This window comes from Mya arenaria, chromosome 3 (genome assembly GCF_026914265.1).
Source record: "Mya arenaria isolate MELC-2E11 chromosome 3, ASM2691426v1".
Lineage (NCBI taxonomy): Eukaryota > Metazoa > Mollusca > Bivalvia > Myida > Myidae > Mya > Mya arenaria.
Window position 1 is genome coordinate 30,225,280 of NC_069124.1, and position 18,693 is coordinate 30,243,972.

The window sequence follows — 18,693 nt, forward strand, 5'->3', positions numbered from 1 at the left end:
AGCTGTTAGGACCCCTTTATGCATATGAATGGCAACTTAGTTATTACTTAAATGCATAATGTTTGCCTTTTTGAGCACATCTCAATTTGTTAAATCTTCTATCATCAAAAATACTAAAAAATATATGTTTAATGCGCAATAGTTAGATGGCATGAAGTAACATTTTAATGATTAAGAATGGGCAAAGTGAGCATAGGTAATCTAACTGTCTTAGAATACTACCTAATCGGCTGATACATTGTCAACGCCTAATCTGATGCAGGGAGTGTGTAAAGTATGAGTGGCAATTAGGGATAAAACGATGATCGAGTATTGTCGAAAGTCGATTATTTGTGTCTGAGGTCGGCGATAATCGATTTCATTATTCCATAATTGATTATCCCTAATGTACGGCAAAGGGAAGTAACTGTGTTGTGTATGTTCTCATTTTCTTTAAAACGTTTTTGCATAAAATCGTGAAAGTGGTTCTTGTCATTCTATTTTTCTTCATGTAAAAATGGATCATTGAGCTAAACAGATGATGTAACATGTTATATTTAATTATATATTCTTGTATCTTGTAGCATTGGTTTTATTGTACTGGCATGCACATTTTTGCTATTTCAGACTCAGACCCTGAAATGGCCTTTTTAAAGTAAAAAAATCATCTTCATTGTAATATCAAATATATTTTTTTTAATCAAGTAAAACTGATTATTTATTCAGCATTTCCCCATGTTATATCTTGCTAGAAAATATAAATTCATTTCAACATGATGTCATGATAATTGATAAGTATTTCATGTAAAAGATTGGAACATTTTTTAAAATGCTACATGTAAATACATTTTGTTCTAAATTTTTGTTCCAAATTATGTAATATCTGTTTTGAAGTGATGAAAATGCTGATAAAACATAATTCATCAGTTTATGGTTGATCTTTTTAATAGATATAAAACTACTGTCTGGTATATACTTGTAGTGTGGAAAAATCAAGTTTTTATTCTCAATTATTTTAGAACTAAGTTATCTCCTAAAAACATTTTACTAAATTATCAATTGTAACCTGGAATGTATAACAAAACAGCATTTAAAACATAACTGATTGTAATATGTTTATTCATTAAAAGACATGTATGTACAAACCAATATAGTTTTGGATATATTTGTAATATATTCACTTGTTCCGTTTCGATTATATAATCGATGATTGATCGAAATGGCTCGTCCGATTATTTTTGATGATCGATTATGACTTTGGTCCGATTTTCAATCCCTAGTGGCAATAGAGAGACCTTTAAACGCCCGCGAAATTTAAAACTCTTAATAATTAAGCCTAGCACTAAATAATTGCCTATCTGCAATTTCATTGGCTTGAAATGTAGGTTGTATTCCTAATGCTTTTGTTCGTAACTATTTTTCAGAGAACTACAGGATGGAGGAGACATACGAGAACAATCTAATCATTAAACTTGTCTTGGTATTATTTCTTGATTTATAATTATAACTTGTTTAAAAAGGTTCAAAAATAATTATCTGTGTGCTAGATTAACTCTATGGATTTTGTTATTAGACCTATAATGATCACTTATACTAAATCAATGTATACGATGTTGCGCGAGAGTGTGGTCTTGTAAAGTGGGGGAAACCAGAGAACCTGCAGAAACTCACTTGTCAAGCTTTGTCAAACACACATGCGCCCAGGCCGGGAATCAAACTAGGGGCACCTTGGTGAGAAGTGAGTGCGCTTACAACTGCTAACCAGACAACAAGGGTTTAATTTGGGTTTAAATTGTCAACCTCCTGATTAATTTGCAAAAAGTTACAACTTTTAAATCTTCGCAAAATTCAGGCAATCTATGGTGCTATATGTATAGCTGTTGTTATTTGTTTGGCATACAGTTCCAGTTTGTAAACTCCTTTCTGTCGCTGTTCTACATCGCCTTTTACCTGAGGGACATGGACAGACTCAGGGATGTAAGTTACAGTCGGGCATCTTTGCAGGTTTTGCCTAATTTCCAAGCCTGTGTTCCCCACTGATAGAAAGAGAACATTTTCAAGAATTATTGTTTTATTAATATTCCTTATTGAATAATATTTACCAGTTAAATTGCATTTTGGTAAACCTTATCCAAATCAGAGAACAGATGCATGAAATTTTGTTTAAATATCATAATTCCTTGTAGAATAATATTGACCACAATTTATTTGGATTTTGGTAAACTTTATCCAAATCAGAGAACATTCATGAAATTACTCTTATATAACAATTCCCCATTAAATATCATTGACCAATTTATTTGCATTTTGGTAAACCTTATTCAAATTGGAGAACATTCATGAAATTACTCTTTAAAGCTGCGCTCTCACAGAAATACCGTTTTTAACCACTTTTTTAAATTCTTGTCTTGGAAAGAGCAAATTTTTGCGTAAGTATCTGCAAACCAATGATAAAATTGCTGACAAAAGATCAGATCACAGATTAACAAATTTCCGTTTGAAAATAAATGTTACTTACGGTTTGAAAAAAATGCATAAAACATCAAATTTTGAACTTAAATATAAAAATCTGCTATCTGATTTTTTGTCAGCAGTCTTATATAATTGATTTCCATGCATTTTCGCAAAAATTGGCTCGTTCAAAGACAAAAAAAAAAAATGTGAAAACAATCTGTGAGAGTGCAGCTTTAAATAATATTCCTTTTTGAATTCTATTGACTCAATTCATTTGTGTTGCGGTCAACGTTATCCAAATCAACAAATTTACTAGATGAATAAAACATGCTGCGTATTGGAATTTGTTCCTGAATGTTTTAGTTTATTTCTAAACATGGATTGCACATTTCAGCAACTTGCAACATTGATGATCACTCGGCAAGTGATTGGTAACCTGCGAGAAGCTGTGCTTCCTTACTTCTTGTGGAAGGCAAAACTTATGAAAGTTGGCTACGACATCACAGGTCACATGTCACCAAACACTATAGAAAAAGAATCAATGGTTGGTAAATTTTAATATCATTATAATTTCATGAGCTGGTTTTTACTTATTTAATTTTGTGAGCAGACTGTGGAGAATATTAATGGAGAATTTCCACATAAGCATTACAGGCAAAGATTTGTTAAGTTATATTTGTAGCATTGCTGAAATACATGTAATAAATACTGTGTATTTTTGTTATATGAACATGAAATAAAATACCTTTTATGGGATCAACTATGACAGGATGGTGGCATCCATCAAGGTCTTTTACTTAAGCACCCTTTGCCAATCTTTACCAAACTTGGTTATATTGGTATAACCTCAAATTTGGTTAATAACAAGCAAGATACCCACTTTTTGGAAAACAGTACTAGTGTGCAGTAACCAGGAAAAAGAATTATATCATTTTTGTGTCGCCTGAAAAGACGACATATAGGGGTTACTTTTGTCGGCGGCGGCGGCGTCCGCGTCCCATTTTCGCTTGTCCGGGGTATATCTCCTAAACTATTAGTGGTATCAACTTGAAACTTCATATGTACATGGATCTAATTGAGGGCAAGTGCAGTGCACAAGAACTTTTACTCTTGCTTCCATATTTTAGAGTTTTGCCCTTTGTTATTTTTCATGCTTAAAGTTTTGTCCGGGCATATCTTGTAGAATATAAGAGTTATCAACTTGAAAGTTCATATGTAGATAGATCTCATGGAGGGCAAGTGCAGTGCACAATAACAGTAACTCTTGCTTTCTTAGTTTTAAAATTATTGCCCTTTGTTAATTTTCATGCTTAAAGTTTTGTCCGGGGCATATCTTGAAGAATATAAGAGGTATCAACTTGAAACTTCATAGCTAGACAGATCTCATTGAGGGCAAGTGCAGTGCACAATAACAGTAACTCTTGCTTTCTTAGTTTTAAAGTTATTGCCCTTTGTTAATTTTCATGCTTAAAGTTTTGTCCGGGGCATATCTTGAAGAATATAAGAGGTATCAACTTGAAACTTCATAGCTAGATATATCTCATTGAGGGCAAGTGCAGTGCACAATAACAGTAACTCTTGCTTTCTTAGTTTTAAAGTTATTGCCCTTTGTTAATTTTCATGCTTAAAGTTTTGTCCGGGGCATATCTTGAAGAATATAAGAGGTATCAACTTGAAACTTCATAGCTAGATAGATCTCATTGAGGGCAAGTGCAGTGCACAAGAACTGTTACTCTTGCTGCCATATTTTTAGAGTTATTGCCCTTTGTTAATTTTCTTGCTTAGGTTTTGTCCGTGGCATATCTCGTAAACTATAGGAGGTTTTAACCTAAAACTTATTCCGTAGGTATATCTGATTGAGGGTTCAAATGCCACCTACACTTGAAAGTTAAATGGCAACATCATTGTCTATAAATGAATAAAATGCCAATCTAACAGCTATAATGTCGACAGTAAATAATTCGTCAGGCGACACATCCGACTCGCGGGGTGCTAGTTCTTTATAAATGTAGCCATCTTTGTTATCAAGCTGCAAAATATTGGTATAGAGTAAAACATAACTACTTCACTGAATTATAGAGCACCATGGTAAGTTGTGTCATGCATAAGATTCTTGCTCTTATCACAAAGGTCAAGGTCACACTCAGTTGTCAATGTTATACAATATTGATTTCATAGCAACCTTTTGTGTCTCTTCAACAAATTATGGGAATTCAGTCAAACTTCCCAGAATTGTAGAGCACCAATGTTGTTGCACATAAAATATGTGCATTTATCTCAAAGGTCAAGGTTACACTTAGAGGTCAATGTTGTACAGTATTGAGTTCATAGCAATATTTTGCTTTTCAGCCATTACATTCAAACTTCACAGAATTGTAGAGCACCAGACTAAGGTGTGAGCACCAGACTAAGGTGTATCATAGACACAATCTGTGCACTTATCTCAAAGGTCAAGGTCACACTTGTACTTCAGTATTGTACAAATGGACTACAGAGCAATATTTTCATATTCTGTGACAGTTTTTGTTACCTTCTAGAGATGAAGATTAATGCAGAAGAAACTCTGCAGTCAGTTAATGAGAGAAGTGGGTGTGCCGATGAAGCTGATACTGAGGCAAGTGGATGTAAAGGCGAAGGTCATACAAAGATGGCAGCAGACAGAGATAGTACATCCCAGCTAGTCCTCACACAGGCACAGGTGGAAAGCACTATGAAAAAAGTAAGAAACCCTGGTATGAATGTCGAATTAGACACTTACTTATTGAATAAAATCTTTTCCTTTTTATATCTATACATTTAAAAGCATTATGTAAGCTGAAACAGACCATGCATTTTCTTGAAGCCCTTTAAAATGGACTCTGGTACTGCTTTCTACCTAGGAATCAAGGTACTTATGTCCTGAAAGATTCACAGTCAAATTTCTGATAATAAGCATTTTACTCAAATTATTATTAGCTAAACATAACTGTTCAGGGGTTTGGGTCTCAGATGATTTTTTTTTAAAAAGTTTTTCACTAAATTTAAAAATGGGCTTTGATAAAAAAAAAAAAAACAAGCAAAAAATTAATAATATGACGCATGCAAACTGTTCCCACACTCCACTATCAATGTTTTCCATCTGGTGGTATTTCTAATGTGTGTGACAGCTATTGTTTCTTTACTTGCTTCATGTATGTTGATCATACAGTACGAGGACACATTTGATGACTACCTGGAGATGTTTATCCAGTACGGCTACGTGATTCTCTTCTCCTCGGCGTTCCCGCTAGCCGCACTCTGTGCCTTCCTCAACAACGTCATTGAGATACGCAGCGACGCCTTCAAACTGTGCGTTTACCACCAGCGCCCGTTTGGTCGCCGAGTACACAACATCGGCATCTGGCAGGTGACCAGTTTTGCTTGCATAGTTTTTCAGAGTTAATCAAAGAGACATGTGATATTAGACCTATAATGATAACCAAATATATAGAGGATACTAAATTGTTTCAGTGTAAGATCGTAAAATATTTAACTAAGTGAGCATCAAAGCGAGTGAAATATTCACATTTGGTGTTCATGAGGAAAAATATATTGCTATCTTACACTGAAAGTTTTCTTTTTAAGATATGACTAAAATTTGAATTAAGTAATTTAAAAAAACAAAAAACAGGCCAATTTGTATGCGCAGGCAATGTCATTTCGGAAATGACGTTGTTGAAATTGTGTTCCAGCCTTTGTGTTTGATTAGGGACCGAGAGCGGGCTTAAATTTCAAAACAGTGAAAAAAAATCAATTTGATATTCACTGTTTGAAACAATGAACATCAATTGAATTTCACAGAAAATTCTCTATAAACCACCAGAAATCATATAAAAAAACTCCAGTACAAAACTGATAACAGTAAATCATATTGAGTAGCAGGGGCAATATAATCACAATTTTCTTTTTGGCCCCCATAACAAAAAAGGGGTGGGGGAGCATATAGATTTGACCTTGTCTGTTCGTGCATCCTTCCATCAGTAAATACTATGCAAACTTGTGAAGCTCAAAACTCCCAAACTATATCACTTATGTGATATTATCAATAAACCAAATATACAGCAGTTCAAAGCAATAAATCATATTGTCGCTCAAAATCTAAAATAATTTCATCTACAGTCACGAAACCTTGGTGGAATGTTATTTAGGTGAGCAAGTTTTGTTTCCCGCTGCATTCAGTTCTTGTTATATACAGCTCAAACTCCAAGGGGCTGGCGAAAATACCTCGAGCCTCGGAAAATTTGAGCCAAGCGGGATTGTTTACCTTCAGTATATAAAAATTGGTCCTATACATCTAGTTCGAGCCAACGAGGAATTCGACCCAAGCAAGTTCGTGCCAACGGGGTTCGACTGTATACCATACACTACAATTAAACCCTTTCCTTCATTGATACATCTTTTTACTCCTTTATCCATAACCATTCTTTTACCTAAATACAAATGGATTAATTATGGGATGCTGGTGTGGCCACTTCTCTATTAAGGAAAGAGCTAATAACTCTTGATAGCAATTTCTATAGTTATGCTTTGTAATATGGTAATATGAAATAAGGCACTGTTTTCGATTGTCTCTCGCAGTAATGCACCTGTATGTGAACATATTTTCATTGAGTTTCATTGTTCATTATTCTAATTCATACTGGTCACAACTCTTACTGACATGGGTATTGACACTGATAACATAAATAGGATGCGTCATGTCAATACATTGAATAAAATGTACTACTTGTGACATATGGTGAAAATATCAGTTTTTGCATTTCTCATATGCCTGTATTATTGATTAACATCCAGAATGCCATAGTGGTGATGGGTGTGGTCGCGGTGATGGTGAACTGTGCTCTGATTGGTGTATCCGGTCAGCTGGACAGGATGGTCCCGGGAATGGACACCACCTCCATCATCATTGTCATCGTTGTCCTTGAGGTAAACTCAGCAATTAGAGGGTTATGTTGTAAGTTAAGATATTTTTTACCCTGAGTATGGTGATCCATTTTGGCATGAGATAGTTTCAGTTACTGATGGAGGGAATACTCCAATGTGCAACAAATTAAAGGTGACAGAGTAATCTTTTCTTGGCATTACTTGGCTAATCTTTTTCTATGCATTTCTTAACTTGTCATTTTTCTTTAAGAAAAGTGTAATCATCATAGCCTTGGTGTGGTTGTTGTTAACTACTTCAGGTTTGGCCATTACTCAAAACCCGTTAATGGTATTCACATGAAACTTTGTACCAATGTTACCTGTGACAAAATGCGCAGGTGGAGCAAGGCCCATACTTGTAGCTTTAAGATACGAAAGTGTACACATAGTGTAAACTTAACGTGAATGTAGTGAGGAAAATTGATGTTCCATATGGGGATCTGTGCAAGATACAAATACACTGACAGTGATTCTAAAAACTATAAGAAATTAAAGTTGATCACAAATTTGTAAGGTTCAAATGCTTAGTATTATTAATATTCTGCAATAAGACAAGAACTGTTGTCTGGATAATGCAGAGGTTAGTGCACTCGCTTCTTACCGAGGCGTTCCAGGTTCAAATCCCAGCCTTGACACTTGAGAGTCTGGTTTGTGGACACCAAACCTGACAAGTGGCACTCCAGTTCCCCCACAAACAAGACCATGCTCACGTGTAGTAACATCATGCAAATGAGAGTGATATATATTATGTTGTTTTAACTTGTTACACAATCGTTCTAAAACAAATATGTTTAAACTAAACTGTGTTTCATGTGACATGTTTGTATTGTTTCAGCATGTAATCCTGGTGTTGAAGATGTGTATGACGTATGCCATCCCCGCCCAGCCCCATTGGATCAAGGAAGAGATGGCCCACTTGGAGTTCCAGCGACGACAGGCTCTCAAGGTGAACTTTCACAAGAATATAATTTACAATGCAAGAAGTTCCAGGAGCGTAGTTGGTCTTATCCCCCTTTTCCCTAAAAATATTCACCAGTTTTGCAATTTTGGGCAAAAGTCATCATATGCATATGTAGGTATTGCTAGTTATGCATCAAATTGTCGTTTTTTTACTGGCAGTGTGACTGTGTCATTTAAGCATTTAGTTATGTCTCTAAAGTTATTACATAATTTTTAAGACCTTTTTAAATAATTCAAAGCTCTATTAATCATAAAAGATGTGTTACATTTCAACAAAAGTAAGCCATGGAACAAAAACTTGATACAATTTCTTATAATAGTATCAGCAAGATTCAGTTCACATAATCATGCAATATTTTAACAATTCAACTAGAAAGAACAAAATGTTGGAAATTTATTGCCATTCCAATTTTTAAAGGGACTTGCTCATGTTTTTGTAAAATCCATTTTTTTTGTATGACAAAATACAGTGTGGTAAATCATTAGGAGTGTTAAAACTAAAATACTGAAGGCTGGAACCCTTCAACAAATGTTGATATATGCTCAAATATCGTCTTTGAAGTCCCAAGATTTTGAGAGCGTTAAAAACGCGACTCAACAAAAGGCTTATAAGTTATCCTTATGTTTGTGTATGAGTCCTTTTTCAGTTTTCTAACTTTTCCTTGACTGTACCTATGAGGGTTCACAACCCACTTATACCAGTATAATTTTGTTCATACTTTAAGTGTATTTTTTCTGCAATTTCCGTATCAAGAGACTTAAGAGTAAAATAGTTGTAAAATATGTGTTTTCAGATGCATTAAAGGAAAAATTGGTGCCAAAACATGAGCTAGTCCCTTTAAAGATGCCTGCATAACATGACAGACATAAAGGAATCAAGTTGCCTTGCCGTGTTGGCATTTGCATTTGTGATATATTTGGATTCTCATCTAAAAAAATTCCTCTTTTTTTACTAATCAATTCTTTACCAAACTTGATAATGATGTTTAAGGGCATATTATTTCGGACATTTTTAATACATAGTGATCCATTTTGCATAATTTCATCTCAAACATGGCCCTTGCATTGTAATAATTGTACTAAGTACTGCTTTATTTCGAGTGAAGCATTTCTTGGTCACAAAGTTTATGGGCATAATATCTCAATCTATCAAGTTTGCTTCGCCTTGCAGTGCCTTTTTTCTTAATATTTGTTCACATGTTTTGTTCAATATTGATATTTTTTTCTCCTCCGTCTGTGTACAAGTTCATAGAGTTATTGAACTCTTAAATTAGACAAAAAAATAAGTTCTATTTGTTTGTTAAAGAAGCCTTGTGTTCAGAGCGAACAATATTGAATATGGAAGCAACATTGTCTCTGTTCAGGATCACCTTATATGATAATATAACTCGCATTTCTGTACAACTATTTCATATTTGGCATAACCTGTTAATACACCTTGTATGTGTATATTTATATATATATATATATATATATATATATATATATATGTGTGGCTATACAGATAAGGCCAGCATTTTTTTATTAATTGATTTACAGGATTTTTTTAAGATTTAGGGTCATGGGGACGATTAAAAAATAAAAATAAAATCTCTGAAATGGGCCAGTCCATTAAAAATAAAAATAAAATTGAAAATTATTTATAAGTTATATATATTTTCAATTTGAATTTGAACTAAATGAAAAGATCATTTATTGTGCTCATTTAAAACTCCTACAAACACAGCATATAAAGCCCATGAGTCACATTTGTCTTGAGCCACAAGTAGTAATTGGTTTGTTTTAATGAGGGTCAACGTTGCTTTCAAGGCTTTCAACAATACTTCAGTCATATTTTGGGGTCAGTTTAAAAAAATGAATGTACCTGGTACAATTTTCAATGAAGTATCTGTTCTGTTGTGTTCTGATAATAATGCATGCTTGAAAAACATTTTTATGGTGAATTCACGAGGTCATATCCAGCATGGGAAATGATGACTAAGTCTACAATTAGACTGACTCAGAAGCTGCTGTTTTAACATCAGGAACACAGCTAAGAGAATGCAGCAAACAACAAATAAAATATGAACATCTGACTCTAGGAAGCACTTCAAAGAGTATTAAATTATCTTGTTTTTGTAAGAATATTTAAAATTCCATATATATGAAAGTATTTTAGGCTTGTCCAAAAAGTTTCTCGACTAATTTATTTTTTACCTTCAACAGTGCTGTTATAGCTTAATGTCTTTATTGCCGTAATTTACACAAATTGGCAGGGTTTGAATAAAATGCATTGTCAAATATTTAAGATATGTGTTTTATATATCTATAGGTAGGTGTTAGCGGTGCATATTGGAAATTTTAAGAACAGGGTGTTATTCAGTACAGCTTTGGTAACTGATTTAATAAATTTAATGGCATGAATAAGAATGTTGATTTTATTGAAATCTATGTCATTATGGTTACAAAGTAATATCCAGAAAATTTTAATGTTTATGGTTTTACTTGTATGTCCTGGGCATATAAATTTAGCCTGCACCTGTTTTTTCTTCTTACAAAATAATGACGTATTTTTACGATGCAGAACAGTGACCAGTTTCCAAATCATGTGTTTTATTGGAAGTTTTATTGGAATAAACTCCTACTGACACGATGCAAATGTTACAAAAAGCAGCAGGACATACAAATTGGAATTACATTTGCTAGTAAATAAGTCACAGAGATTTCTCTCGATTTCTTTTACCATCTATATAATTTAGAGACTACGGTATAGATTATATATAGGGTAAAAAAAGGAGCGTGAAAACCCCCCACGCTGGAACGCATAAAACAACTTAAGTCAGTTCCGTTTTCTTAAATGAAGTATCTCACTGCTCATATGATATTATATCTAAATAATATCTGAAATTCTTTTTTGATTATATTTGATACACAATTATTTTTTTTAAAAACGCTTATAATTATGTCTTTATTTGCCAATGAAAAATCGACTTCAGTTAAGAAACGACTTAGGATGTTTTATGAATATTGCCCCAGTGGAATAAGTGCCATCAAAGTATTTCTGGGGAAGGGTCATCTACCAGCGGCAGTCACATCCTATGACAGTAAATGAAGATGTTGTTGTATTATAATTAAAAAAACAAGTAACAGTGTTAGGACACAGTATTTCATAGTTGGTGCCCTATCACCGAAAAAACATACAGTGCAGGCTGCAACTTTGAAAAGTTACCATTGATCTATGATGTCGCGGTCAATATCAATTTTTCCATTGTTTTATATTACTTATCTGATTTTGGTTTAATATATTGCATAGAGATGTGATTTTAATGTCATTAATGCTACAAGTGGTGTAGTTTGACTCAAAAATGATGTGTTGGGTGATTTCTATGTGGAGTCTTTTTGAGCTGGATTGCTGGGGGTGCATTCTTGCGTCCATTTTACTTTAGATCCTTCAATTTATAATTATGTTTGGCGTGTTAAAAAAAACCCATGTCCTATAGGAAGCTTTATGCCCCTGGATATACTTAGTTTTATTATACCAATGTTATTTTGCTTGATAACAAATGTTTCTAAAAACATTTTTACATACCCATATTCACAAAACAAGAAATATACTTCATATTACAGAAAGTTATTTACATTATTTTCTGCGACAAAACATAATATACATGTTATGTATTTTCAGAGAATGGAAACTCAGATCAGCCCTCCTCTAGTGAATGTCTCAAGATCCCCCACCAAATCCCCATCCTCGAGCCCCTCATCGGACCCCTTCACTCTACACAGGCCCCAAATACCTGTAAGACACCATGACTCCCTCCTTCGTAAGTTAGGAGGCACAGCTGACAAGGTGTCTGATTCTAAGGAACATGGCAGACATTTTATTGCAAAGGAACCCAAAGAAAACATTAACCTTAAGTCATGCAATGAACCAAAATATTTTTATTACCAAAAAGACAATGAGTTTACTGACGAAGTTTCTGTTGGTTTTAAAAATGATGGAATAAACCAGCGAAATATATCTGAAGAACATTCTCCACATAGAGAAGGAAGTTTGCCTCCATCTTCTCTTAAAAGTTGGTTGCATGATTCGAATGACTCTAGTCAGGAGATAACAGACTTCAGACAAACTGACCCTCATGATCCACAATGTACAGTTGGGGATTCGAAAGTTAGACACAAAGTCACATTTAAAGTACCAAGCGTTGATACCTCCGGTGAAGATTATGGACACACTTCTGGTCTAAGAGGTGCAGGACATGGGTCAACAAGTGCTATTCCAAGTATTCAGACCGTTAGGGCAGGTCAACATTTAACAGATGAGGAAGCCATCATAGCTACCAGACAGAGAATTTTACAAAGTGCTCGTCAGAGGCATGGAGGCAGCTCAGATCTTCAAAAGAAATCCTAAGTTGCTTGTACATAACATTGTTTTATTAAGATGTTGTTGTTTTTATGGAATTTGTAATTATTACCTCTAGGCTCACTTAAGGTGTTATTGCTCTGTGTTCATTGTTTTGTGTTAACATTTTCTTAAATGGACTTTTCCTCTTGAACTGCTGTGCCATTTTCATTGAAATTGTCAAAATTACCGGTAACGTTCCTTGCCTTTACTTATCTCAAGTTTTATTAAATTGTTTCAGTAACAGAACCACATGGCAACCACAGCTGAAATTATATTTTTTATGCTTCCAAAGTGTTGGTTAACAGCCATCATACTGTCTGTTTGGTCGTCCGTGTGTCCATCCATCACAACATTTTCTCAGCAATAACTTTTATTGATGGGATTAAATTTAGCCTTCACAGAATTATTAAGCATTATGGGAAGATGTATTGCGCGTAAAGTTTGTGCTGTTATTCAAAATGTGAAATTTATTATAAAAATGGCTATTAGTCAGACAAGGCCGAATTGGGGGCATTTGTCACGCATCTGTGACACCTCTATTACATTAAATCTTAAAAAAATATTGTCCAAACCGCAAAACTGCTATACTTAGAGAGGTTAGATAATTGTTACTATATCCTCTATCAAGTTTGTGAAAATTGTTCTCCCAGGGTAAGGACTGGCCCTGCCCCAGGGGCTGAGAAAAACAATGCATACATGTAATACTCTTCTTGTCTCTTACATGAGGGCACAAAGCCTTGATATTTAGAAAAGTTTATAGAAAAAGCTTTTGCTAGTTTCTAAAATCTGCAAGATTCTCTGTTGTTCTCTCCCCTTGATTACAAAAACTTATTGTTTAAAGGGACTAGCTCGTTTTTAGCTCTACTGGCCAAAGGCCAGAAGAGCTTATGCGATGGTAATGTGTACATAGTATGTGCGTCTGTAAACAATTCCTTGTTAACACGATACAGCCTTCAGTTTTGATTGTATCTCGATGAAACTTGTACAGTATCTACATATCCATTAGAGCTCAGTTCCTTTTGAAAACCAGCCAGATCCACCCATGCATGCCTAGATTATGGGCCTTGATAGTATAAAAAATCAGTGAGTCTGTAAACAATTCCTTGTTAACACGATACAGTCTTCAGTTTTGATTGTATCTCAATGAAACTTGTGCAGTATCTACATATCCATTAGAGCTCAGTTCCTTTTGAAAACCAGCCAGATCCACCCATGCATGCCTAGTTTATGGGCCTTGATAGTATAAAAAATCAGTGAGTCTGTAAACAATTCCTTGTTAACACGATACAGTCTTCAGTTTTGAGTGTATCTTGATGAAACTTGTACAGTATTCAGATATCCATAAGAGGTTGGTTCTTTTCGAAAACAGTGATGTTGACCACACAAACCCAGCCAGTAGAGCATAGGCCCTTTTGGGCCTCTTGTTGTAAAATGCACTTACTTTATGAATAATTAAAGTGTGAAAATGAGATACTGACGGCTGGAACCTTTCAACAAATGTGTTTTAAATATTTTAGTTTAATTTTATTTTATTTTTTTGTAGCAAAAACAATCGAAATCCTAATTGTTGTATAAGCTTGGTGTACTGTTATGTATATGCTTGAATTCAGGTTTACATATTTTGTAATCAACAGTTTTTATGTTTTGTATTTTTGTTCTTGTATTTGGTCATTTATTTACATATATATAATCTTTAAGTTTCTTTTAATTGCTTACCTCATTTACTATTTTTATGTACTAACCGTGGTTGTGCAATATCTGATTAAACTGTAAAAGCTGTTTATTTCAGTTCTTACTTGACATATACCATTTGGAAAAAATGCAAAATCTATATAATACATACAGTTTTAGTTTTAAACAAAGTTTTATTATCATACAATTAGTTGTATTAGGTATAGAAAATTTAAACCAACTCTGTGATTTACTGCGACATCCCTTGTACAGAGCATGTTATCAATCAAATAATGAACATCAATTTACACAAATGTGGTCAACAACCTCAAAGAATTTGTAAGAAATGTTTGTCTGATAAACCTCTTGTACAACATAAGTTGTGTAGAAGTTGAATTAATACAGTATCTGTAACATATGTCCAACAAGGGTTTAAGAAGAAAATCAAGATAATCATGTTGGTCAACAATCACAAGTCAATGTCAGTGAAACCTTACTGCTCGATTCCATGTAACCAAAACCTAGCGTTACAAGTCAATATCACTGAAATATTTTTGTTCAGAGTCAATATAGCTACATGTAAACCTTGACTGTATAAGTGAATGTCACTGTATAGCTACATGTAAACCTTGACTGTATAAGTGAATGTCACTGAATTTACTATGATTTCATATCGCTGAAACCTTACTGTTAGAATCCATGTCACTGAAACCTTACTATTGTTTTTCCATGTCAATGATACCTTACTGTTTGGTCTGACAGTAAGTCTGGGTCAATGTCAATGAAACCTTACTGTCTGGGTCAATGTCACTGAAACCTTACTGTCTGGGTCAATGTCACTGAAACCTTACTGTCCGTGTCAATGTCACTGAAACCTTACTGTCTTGGTCAATGCCACTGAAACCTAACTGTTAGAGTCCTTGTCACTGAAACCTTAGTCAATGTCACTGAAACCTTACTGTCTGGAATGTCACTGAAACCTTACTGTCTGGGTCAATGCCACTGAAACCTTACTGTCTGGGTCACTGTCACTGAAACCTTACTGTCTGGGTCATTGTCACTGAAACCTTACTGTCTGGGTCAATGTCACTGAAACTTTACTGTCTGGGTCAATGTCACTGAAACCTTACTGTCTGGGTCACTGTTACTGAAACCTTACTGTTACAATGTCATTGAAATAATACTGTAAATGTCACTGAAATCTTACTGTCTGGGTCAATGTCACTGAAACCTTACTGTCAGGGGCATTGTCACTGAAACCTAACTGTCTGGGTCAATGTCATTGAAATAATACTGTGCGGGTCAATGTCACTGAAACCTAACTGTCTGGGTCAATGTCATTGAAATAATACTGTAAATGTCACTGAAATCTTACTGTATGGGTCAATGTCACTAAAACCTTACTGCCTGGGTCAATGTCACTGAAACCTAACTGTCTGGGTCAATGTCATTGAAATAATACTGTAAATGTCACTGAAATCTTACTGTCTGGGTCAATGTCACTGAAACCTAACTGTCTGGGTCAATGTCATTGAAATAATACTGTCAATGTCACTGAAACCTTACTGTCTGGGTCAATGTCACTGAAACCTTACTGTCTAGGTCAATGTCACTGAAACCTTACTGTCTAGGTCAATGTCACTGAAACCTTACTGTCTGGGCCAATGACACTGAAAACGTACTATCTGGGTCAATTTCACTGTAACCTTACTGTCTGGGTCAATGTCACTGACACCTTACTGTCTGGGTCAATGTCACTGAAACCTTACTGTCTGGGTCAATTTCGCTGTAACCTTACTGTCTGGGTCAATGTCACTGAAACCTTACTGTCTAGGTCAATGTCACTGAAACCTTACTGTCTGGGCCAATGTCACTGAAAACGTACTATCTGGGTCAATTTCACTGTAACCGTACTGTCTGGGTCAATGTCACTGAAACCTTACTGTCTAGGTCAATGTCACTGAAACCTTACTGTCTGGGCCAATGACACTGAAAACGTACTATCTGGGTCAATTTCACTGTAACCTTACTGTCTGGCTCAATGTCACTGAAACCTTACTGTCTGGGTCAATGTCACTGAAACCCTACAGTCTTTGTCAATGTCACTGAAACCTTACTGTCTGGGTCAAAGTTTCTGAAACCTTACTATCTGGGTGAATGTCACTGAAACCTTACTGTCGGGGTCAATGTCACTGAAACTTTACTGTTAGGTTAATATTAACGAAACCTTACTGAGCATGTCCATGTCACTGAAACCTAATTGTTAGGTTAATATTAACGAAACTTTACTGAGCAAGACCATGTCACTGAAATCTTACTGTTTGGGTCAATGTTACTGAAACCTTACTGTGCGAGTCAATGTTACTGAAGCTTTACAGTTTCAGTCAATGTCACCGAACATTACTGTCTGGGTCAATGTAACTGAAACGTTACAATTCGGCCAATGTCGCTAAAACATTACTGTTTGGTAGATATTACTAAAACCTTACTTTTCACCGAACCGTTACTGTTAATGTCACTGAAATATTAATACCGTTCAAGTCAATTTAACTGCAACCTAACTGTTCGAGTCAATGTCACCGAAACGGTACTGTTCGTGTCAATTTTTCAGAAACGTTTCAGCTCGGTCAATGTCGCTGAAACATTACGGTTTAGGTGATGCAACAGAAACCTGTATGCACGAGTCACTGAAACCTTAGTGTGCAAATCACTTTCATCGAAGCTTAACTGTACGAGATACTGTCACTGAAACAGCCTGTTCGGGTCGATATCACCGAAACGTTGCTATTCCATTCGTTCTCACTGAAACATTAATGACATCACACGAGAAATAGTCACTGAAACATTACTGTTCGGTTCAATGTCATCGAAGCCTGGCTCCATGTACGAGTCTAGTTTGATTCAATGCCGTTCAAACCAGACTGCGAATCATTATCATGAAACCTAACTGTACGATTCAGTTGAACATTACATTATACTGTTCGAGTCAATGTAACTGAAACCTTAGTATTCGAATCATTGTCAACAAAACCTAACTGTACCAGTCAATGACACAAAAATAATACTATTTGCTGTTAGAGCCAATGCAACTGAGACATAATTGTTCGATTATTTTGCCAAAATCTGACTGGTCGGGTCATTTTCATCGACATCTCACTCTATAAGTCGATTCTACTGACATCTTACTGTTCGAGTCAATGTCACTGAGACATAATAGTGCCAGTCAATGTCACTGAAACCTCATTGTACGCTTGAATGTCTCTGAAACATTTCTGTGTGTCAATGTCACTGGAACCAGTCAATGTCACTGAAACCTCACTGTACGTTTGAATGTCTCTGAAATATAACTATATGTGTCAATGTAACTGGAACCAGTCAATGTCACTGGAACGAGTCGATGTCACTGAAACCTCACTGTACGCTTAAATGTCTCTGAAACATTGATGTGTGTGTCAAGGTAACTGGAACCAGTCAATGTCAATGAAACTTCACTGAACGCTTGAATGTCTCTGAAACATTACTGTGTGTGTCAATGTAACTGGAACCAGTCAATGTCACTGAAACCTCACTGTACGCTTAAATGTCTCTGAAACATTACTGTGTGTGTCAATGTAACTGGAACCAGTCAATGTCACTGAAACCTCACTGTTCGTTCAAATGTCTCTGAAACATTACTGTGTGTGTCAATGTAACTGGAACCAGTCAATGTCAATGATATTTCACTGTACGCTTGAATGTCTCTGAAATATTACTGTGTGTGTCAATGTCACTGGAACCAGTCAATGTCACTGATATCTCACTGTACGCTTGAATGTTTCTGAAATATTACTGTGTGTGTCAATGTCACTGGAACCAGTCGATGTCACTGAAACCTCACTGTACGTTTGAATGTCTCTGAAATATTAATGTGTGTGTCAATGTAACTGGAACCAGCCAATGTCACTAAAACCTCACTGTACGCTTGAATGTCTCTAAAATATTACTGTGTGTGTCAAGGTAACTGGAACCAGTCAATGTCACTGAAACCTCACTGTACGCTTAAATGTCTCTGAAACATTACTGTGTGTGTCAATGTAACTGGAACCAGTCAATGTCACTGAAACCTCACTGTACGCTTAAATGTCTCTGAAACATTACTGTGTGTGTCAATGTAACTGGAACCAGTCAATGTCACTGAAACCTCACTGTACGTTCAAATGTCTCTGAAACATTACTGTGTGTGTCAATGTAACTGGAACCAGTCAATGTCACTGATATTTCACTGTACGCTTGAATGTCTCTGAAATATTACTGTGTGTGTGTCA

General features: G+C 35.3%; 1 protein-coding gene across 1 annotated transcript in view; it reads left to right on the plus strand.

Moving 5' to 3' along the window:
* Positions 1 to 14,499, plus strand: part of LOC128228730 (anoctamin-8-like) — a 35,317-nt gene extending 20,818 nt beyond the window's left edge. Inside the window, exons 10-17 of the mRNA XM_052940209.1 lie at positions 1,404 to 1,459; positions 1,882 to 1,956; positions 2,828 to 2,977; positions 5,003 to 5,152; positions 5,621 to 5,818; positions 7,246 to 7,377; positions 8,210 to 8,320; positions 11,999 to 14,499. Of these exons, the coding sequence (XP_052796169.1) occupies positions 1,404 to 1,459; positions 1,882 to 1,956; positions 2,828 to 2,977; positions 5,003 to 5,152; positions 5,621 to 5,818; positions 7,246 to 7,377; positions 8,210 to 8,320; positions 11,999 to 12,724 (1,598 nt within the window). The 3' untranslated portion in view covers positions 12,725 to 14,499. The remainder of the gene's footprint in view (positions 1 to 1,403; positions 1,460 to 1,881; positions 1,957 to 2,827; positions 2,978 to 5,002; positions 5,153 to 5,620; positions 5,819 to 7,245; positions 7,378 to 8,209; positions 8,321 to 11,998) is intronic.
* Positions 14,500 to 18,693: the final 4,194 nt, after the last annotated feature.